At 42.7% G+C, this 7449-nt stretch overlaps 1 protein-coding gene across 5 annotated transcripts in view; it reads right to left on the bottom strand.

Annotated features, from left to right (window-relative positions):
- Positions 1-7449, bottom strand: part of LOC148890871 (6-phosphofructo-2-kinase/fructose-2,6-bisphosphatase 4-like) — a 20471-nt gene continuing 13022 nt past the window's right edge. For 3 of the 5 annotated variants that reach the window (XM_089010018.1, XM_089010019.1, XM_089010017.1), the window contains exons 11-14: positions 6673-6802; positions 4180-4242; positions 1755-1900; positions 1-406 (exon numbers count right to left, since the gene is read on the bottom strand). In XM_089010018.1, coding sequence (XP_088866144.1) covers positions 347-406; positions 1755-1900; positions 4180-4242; positions 6673-6802 — 399 coding nt within the window. In that variant the 3' untranslated portion in view covers positions 1-346. Of the gene's footprint in view, positions 407-1727; positions 1901-4179; positions 4243-6672; positions 6803-7449 lie in introns of all 5 variants that reach the window. The other 2 variants (XM_089010020.1, XM_089010016.1) reach the window with 2 other exon arrangements.

Here is a 7449-nt window from a genome sequence, read left to right as displayed (position 1 = left end):
AAGACTTCCATGATTTTTACTTGAGATGTTCTACACAAACATACAATGGGCAATGTTGCAAGAGTAGAAGGACCTTAGTGTTAAAACATGTTACAGTGATGCACGAGTTCAAAGTGGTGTGGGGAAAAGAAAGAACAACAACTTCATGGGACCGTATTGCTACTTTGTTCTCTCCATAAGGGACGACACGACACCAGCTCTGTGTGAAATTATCAAGAGTGGACTGGATTCCAGTCAGGGACCTACAAAGAACAGGCAGTGCATGTGTGGGGGCAGACGGTGTTTGGGGAATGAAGGGTGGGGTGGCGAGATGGAGAGCAACAACGCCGCATGGATGATGTCCGCCTCATTGATGGGCTGGCACAGTGAGCAGAGCCTCCTCTGACATCCGCGACACCTCCACGTTCTGTTCAAAGCGGGGAGAAGCAAACACAAAAACAAGGTAGGCTAACGTCAGCGCGCTATTTGCTTTTGAATGGTCACGAGCATCAGGTTAGCAAGCCGCATGGTGTGGCTCCACCTCTTTGACAAACAAGATTCAGGCCGTTGGGTTGCAACTCACTTTGTTCACAGCGATGTCTCCGCTGCACACTATTCAGCGACCAAAATTTGCGACCTAATATACGGCATTTGGCTTTCATGTGGAATCGGAAAGGGTGCGTCTCATTTCTTGCGGCCGGACGGCAATTGAATTTGGGACGGGTAGTCAAACTTGGTTGTTTCTGGCTTTGTTGGCAGAGTACCAAATTGGAGCTGCCAGAAATTGCGGCTCAAAGCCTATTCGGCAGATCTCGGCCCAATGCCATACAACACGCCCAATGCGGTTGTGTGCTTTGGCTACCAAAGGCGCATAAGAGCACGACATGAGCTACGGCGACTTTGCCGCCCGCTCGGCCGGCCTCACCAACGGGCCCGCGCCAAATCTGGTCACACGACATGCACTATGCTCCAAGACACAAAACAATTTTGATTGGGTTGCCCGAGAGGGCAACAGACAAAGAGGTCGCGTCATTTGGAAAGGCAGGGACCCGGACAATTTTGGACCATTGCACTTTAGTGATGGGAATTCCGGCTCTTTTCAGAGAGCCGGTTCTTTTGGCTCGGCTCACTAAAAGATGGCTCCAAAATGGCTCCTCAGTTTTTTTTTGCTTAAATTAACTAACCACCAAAAATCATGTAAAATTATGTGAAAAATGAATTACTCATGTAAAAAATACACAATATCACATATTTTTTATTTATATGGCTCAATTTATATGTGCATAGAGTTAGTGGATGCTAACTTTTACTTTCCCTGTGGTTACTCTGGTCTGATGATCAGCTGTCACGAATTTGCTTTTCATATTAATAATGCTATCATACCAAATAGTAAAAAATATAATCATTGAATAATAATAATAGCATAATGTCATAACATTTGTCCACCTGTCTACCCTAAAGTCCCCCCAGCCCTTTTCTCCTCACTGCTGCTTGTGTCTGTAATTCTCGACCAATCCACCAATAACATGCGGCTTTAACCGAAGACTAAGGGCGGGGAATGGAAGACATAAAAAGTCGGCTCCAATTTCTGGCTCCTTGTTCGGAACCGGCTCTCTTCGTTCACTTCAGAGATCCGGCCGGAGAACCGGCTCGTTCGTGAACGACACATCACTATTGCACTTGGCGTCGTGAAAAATGCACCAAGGCTACCATAGGGGCTCGAGCGAAGTGACAAATCATACAATGACCATGCAAAGTCATCAATCGCCTCGCGCCTTGACGTTCGGCCACTGAAGCAATCCGTTTGCGTCCGGTCTCGCCGCGGCGAGCACTGATCGGCGTGGAGTTGTGCACACCTCTGGTTTCTCTCGGTGCGTGTCGACAGCGTCGACATTGAGGCCGATGGACTCCACCTTGCACCCTGATGAAAAAAGGCAAGCCCAGTTAAAACCATGATGTGGAGTGCCATTCCCGAATTTGTTCGGATTTTGTTTTTTCTTTCTGGGACTGCCGATAAAGCGCTGGTCAGACCTCTGGCAATGGATTTCCCTTCCACGACTGGGCAGCATTTGTCTTTTGTCCATGTTAGCGCTTTGTTACAGTATGTATTGTATTTTGGACAGCCACCCCCATTTCAAGCCCAGATAACTCCAGACCCATACAATTTAGGAATTAACGAGTCTAAGGTTTCTTACGCTGCATTGAATGTTTATGTAGTCCTAAAACTCAATATTCTGTTGGTCCTGCAATTGGAGTAAAAATGACAAAAAAACCCTGACACTGCAGTAGACACATTTTGCTCCAGCTGCGTGTTTGCTTTCAACATTTAGCTTGTAGTAGACGTGCACATTCCACCATGACGTCTCTGATCCACTGTTGAAAAGGACACTGATCCTCTCCTCTTTCATTTGAGTCGGACAGGCTTCTCTGCAGCACCGGAGCGCCGCAGGGGACAGTCCTGGCTCCATTGCTGTTCACCCTCTACACCTCAGTCTTCAACTACAACGCCCCAACCTGCCACCTTCAGAAGTTCTCTGACGACTCAGCTATTTTCGGCCTCATTACAGAGGGAGACGATCGGGAGTACAGGGGACTGACAAAGGACTTTGTGGACTGGGGCCAGCAAAATCACCTTCAGATCAACACCGGGAAAACCAAGGAGCTGGTAGTGGATTTCTGCAGGAAACAATCCTCACCTGCACCGTTGAAAATCCAGGGTTCGAACATTGAGAGGATGACCTCCTACAAGTACCTGGGTGTTACTCTCAAAAATAAACTGGACTGGAGTACAAACACGAATGCCCTAATCAAAAAGGGACAGAGTCGTCTCTTCCTACTCATGAAACTGAGGTCTTTTGAAGTTCAGGGGTCACTCCTAAAGACTTTCTATGACTAAAGACGCTATGGAATTGTCTGCTGGTCAGGCAGCATCACCACCCGGGACAGGAAATAACTGGAGCGCCTTGTCAAGAGGGCCAGTTCTGTCCTGGGCTGCTCGCCTGACAGCACTGGGTAGCTCCTTCAGCCAGAGACTATTACACCCGCGCTGCAAGAAGGAGAGGTACCGCCGCTCGTTCTGACCGACTGCTGTCAGGCTTTGCAATTCTCAATGATCACATGTGGGGAGGGAAAAAAAAAAAACTGGACACTTGTAACTATGGGTTCATGCAATATATCAATATGCCTTTCTTGATACTTGTACAGTGTTTTTATGAAACAGTTTTGCACATTTACATTTGCACAGTATACAGTGGACATTTTTAATTTGTTATGCTTAGAATATCTTGTTTTCTATCCTTTCACCCCCCCACCCCATCCCCTTTCAAATTGCTGCTATGGACTGCAAATTTCCCCATTGTGGGACGAATAAAGGTTTTCTGATTCTGATAGAACTGCTTCATGTCACAAAGAGGGTACAGCAAGAACTGAAGAATGAATGATTCTGTGTCTTTGTGTTGTCATATTATTTCTTATTTAGTTTTATTTTGTTCTTTTGACTTGTTTATGTAGATACAGTAAAGTCTCGTTATATCGATATCGGATATATCGATAGTCCCGGTTATATCGATACTATTTCTATGCACGCACGGAGAAAATTACATGCAAACAGGGTCGGATATATCGATAGTCCCGGTTATATCGATATTTTTTCGGACTCCCTTGAATATCGATATAACGAGACTTTACTGTATTAGTAAGAAATATTGTTCTAAATCTATTCTCTTGGTCTTTACTGTAATACCGTACAATCGCTAACTGGCTGGCTAGCTATCTAGCTGGCTAACTATTAGCTATCTATTGGCTTGCTAGCTAGCTTTCTATGTATTTGTCTTACTATTCTATTTGAGTGAATGCTGGCACAAGTGGCTGCTGCTGCTCACCCACAGAAAAATGTATCATGTGACTGGAAAGTGACCTTGAGTCTTTTGAAATGCGCTTATAAATGAAATGTATTATTATTACAGTAAAGTCTAGTTATATCGATATTCTCGGGAGTCGGAAAAAATATCGATATAACCGGACTATCAATATATCCGATCCTGCGGCATGTAAATGTTCTCCTTGCGTTCATAGAAATAGTATCGTAATAAGCAGTACTATCGATATAACCGATATCGATATAACGAGACTTTACTGTATTATTATTATTATTATGATAAAAGAGGGCTGCTGGTAGCGCACACGGCCAGAGCGTCTTACCGTAGGCCACTGGCGTGAGCTTCAGCACGGCGTGCAGCGGACATTTCAGGTAGGGCAGCTCCTCTGGGTGCAGACACATACAAACATGATCACGGATGAGGCGGGAACAACTTTGACTCAAACGTTTTGGAAGTTAGACATACTTGCTCGCTACATTTGTGTGTGTGTGACTAATTTCAATGTACACGTGAACGAGAATGTACGGGAAATGTCAACTATCACGTTTGTTAGCCTCGAATGCTAAGCTTTGAGGCATTCTTAGTTGTGGCCAAGATTTCAACCTCAGTGTCCAAAGTGTATTTCACTTTATTTCAAGAAGCAAGGAATCATCCTAGCTGGCTATCTAGCTCGCGATCTAGCTGGCTAACTAGCTAGCTTTCTATTAGCTAACTGGCTATCTAGCTAGCTATATATTTGCTATCTATAAGCTAGCCTGCTATCTATTAGTTATCTATTAGCTAGCTAGCTAACTTTCAATATATTTGAGTTATTCCGGGTTGAGTGAACGCTGGCGCATGTGGCTGCCACTGCTCACCCACAGAAAAACTGATCATGTGACTGTAAAGTGACCTTGAGTTTTGAAAGGTGCTGATAAATCAAATGTATTATTATTATTATTAATATTATTATTAATAATAATAATAATAATAACTCACTGCCTGGTGTAAGTCACTGCGAGACTAATAAAGGCAAATCCAATCCAATCCAATAATAATAATAATAATAATAATAATTTGGGCACTGCGATAAACTTCAATACTTGACCATCAGATGGCGGCAGGTGCAGTTGTGTCCTGAACAGCTTTTTTGTCATGTGCTCATGCGCCCACTTTCTTTTTGTTCACACTGACTGTCCAGCGAGTTCAGTCGCCAAAATTCATTTTTTGGAAGTCTATTGGCCATGTTCAAGTATGATCCCAAACGACTGTGCGGCTCAATCAATCAATCAATAATATCAACAACAATAATAATTATAATAAATTTCATTTATTAGCGCCTTTCAAAACTCTCAAGGTCACTTTACAGTCACAGAATAAGTTTTTCTGCAGGTGAGCAGCGGCAGCCACACGCGCCAGCGTTCACTCAATCCGGAAGTAACTCAAATAGATAGAAAGCTAGCTAGCTAGCTAGCCAATCGATAGCTAGATAGCCAGCCAGCTACATAGTGAATAGATGTCGCTATTTGCAAATCGACTGCCTGATCGCCTGAGGTATATTAATTACTGTTTCGCAACTTGATAGTACGTAGTTGGTAGTCCTGCGAAAAATGCTAAAATAGACCAAGGCTAGCATTAAAAAATATATATATTTTGACAGAACATTTTTATTATGGTGGGGATATTAGCAAATATTCCATAATAGGCTATATCTTCTTAATTATCAATAACAAACTACATTGCCGCTGCCGTAAACGCAACATTACTTTGCAACTTTACTGTCTTTTACATAAATATGAGTAATGCTAAAGATTTTACACATATTTAGCAGTGTTTGAAATAACGTCTACCCGGATGTCCGAGGCGTGTAACTTTTACGGCGTGCGGACAACTTCCAGAACCTCTTTCCCCCCCGGCCCCAAAAAAACGATTTATTTTTTTAATCAAACGTTTGCTTTATTCTGAATTCGAAATATTCATTTGGTTTGAAATTTTGGAATTTCGGTTCGTTTGGCAATTTTTGAATTTCGGTTCGTTTGGCAATTTTTAATATCGGTTTGTTTGGCAATTGACATACTCGGCAGCCAATAAGAAGCCTGCATCGAATAACTTCGTGTTTCCGGGTGTATTTGCATATCATTTTCAAAAGTAGACGCACAGAGAACACAAGAAAAATGGATAAGTGGTTAGGAATCAAGCCAAAACCTCAGCCCCAAAAGTGAGACTCAAAAGAAGCTAACAAAATTTATGACGCTCCAAAACGTAAACGTACATTCAAAGCATTGTGGAAAGAGGAGTTTACGTGGCTTTCAGCAGACGACGCAAAGCAAATATTGCACTGTGCAACCTGCCGGGAAGTGTATGGACAATCGACAACTGTAGCAAAATCAGCAGCAAAGGATATTTACGACAAATTAAAGGTAGCATTTGTGGTAGGTACATCAATTACTTAATTTTCAAGTGTTGTTCTGTTATATATTCTGATTATCAATCCTTAATACTTTGCAACAATGTTTTTTTTTTTGCGATTAGTCGTCTTATTGTGTTTTCCATGTAGTGAAAAATCAGGCAGGAAACTTTATGGCCGGGCAGGCAACTTTTCAGAGTTGTCTGCCCTGGTGCCCTCTAACTTTTTGTCATGAGTTTCAGACACTGTTTTGAGTTTTCACGGTGGTCCTGTTTTGATGTCCTGCACAGATGCATCCACCAAAGAGACAAAAAGCTACAACACCCCCATGGCATAAATAAATAAAACAAGCCATTAATTCTAGTGGGGCAAGTGAAACAGAGGGGGCTCACTTCTTCCCGGCAAGCGGTTTTTGTGTCCCAGACTCACCCGCAGTTTTGTCCAGGAAGTAGGCCAGCAGGCAGCGCATGACAGCCTGGTGACAGATGACCAGCACGTTCTCCTGCCTCTCCAGCTCCATGATGACCGGCTCCAACCGCTGCACCAGGTCCTCGTAGGACTGAGGAGTCCACAACACATAAGAAAACTCAGGATTAGAACCACTTCCGATATCTACAAGGGACTACTATACAAAAGCAATAAAAATGGATACATCAACTAAAATAAATTACACAATACAGATAATGATCGATGCGTGTAAAGGAGGGAAAAATAAAGTAATCTCATCCCTCGTGTTGAACAGAGGGAACTCTATACATAAAAGAGAAATGGGAAAAGGAACTTCAACCAACATAACAGAGGAAGAATGGTCAAATATGTGCAAAATACAACAATAAACAACCACTTTGAGACATTGGAGAGAATTTGGTTGGAAGAATATCATAATATTTGTTACGACCCTGGAGATGACCAGGAAATATAAACCAGGACAGAACAAGTGCTGGCGGCTATGTGGACAAAAAAGAAATGTAGATCACACACACATATTTGGAAATGTCAAAAGTTGAAAGGTTATTGGGAAGAAGTTTGGAGAGAACTGAAAAAGGTAATTGGCTACGAAATACCAAAGACAGACTTGGTGATGTATCTAGCTGACCTAAATCAAGAAAACGTGCAAACAAGAGATGAGTACTTGATAAAAGTGTTGCTGATAGCCAGCAAGAAAGCCATAACAAGAAAATGGTTTAAAACTGACCCACCAAGAAA

The sequence above is a fragment of the Hippocampus bargibanti genome, linkage group LG12, assembly GCF_051943395.1.
Source record: "Hippocampus bargibanti isolate YZ-2025 linkage group LG12, ASM5194339v1, whole genome shotgun sequence".
Taxonomy (NCBI): Eukaryota; Metazoa; Chordata; class Actinopteri; order Syngnathiformes; family Syngnathidae; genus Hippocampus; species Hippocampus bargibanti.
This window is presented reverse-complemented; position numbering and strand designations above follow the sequence as displayed.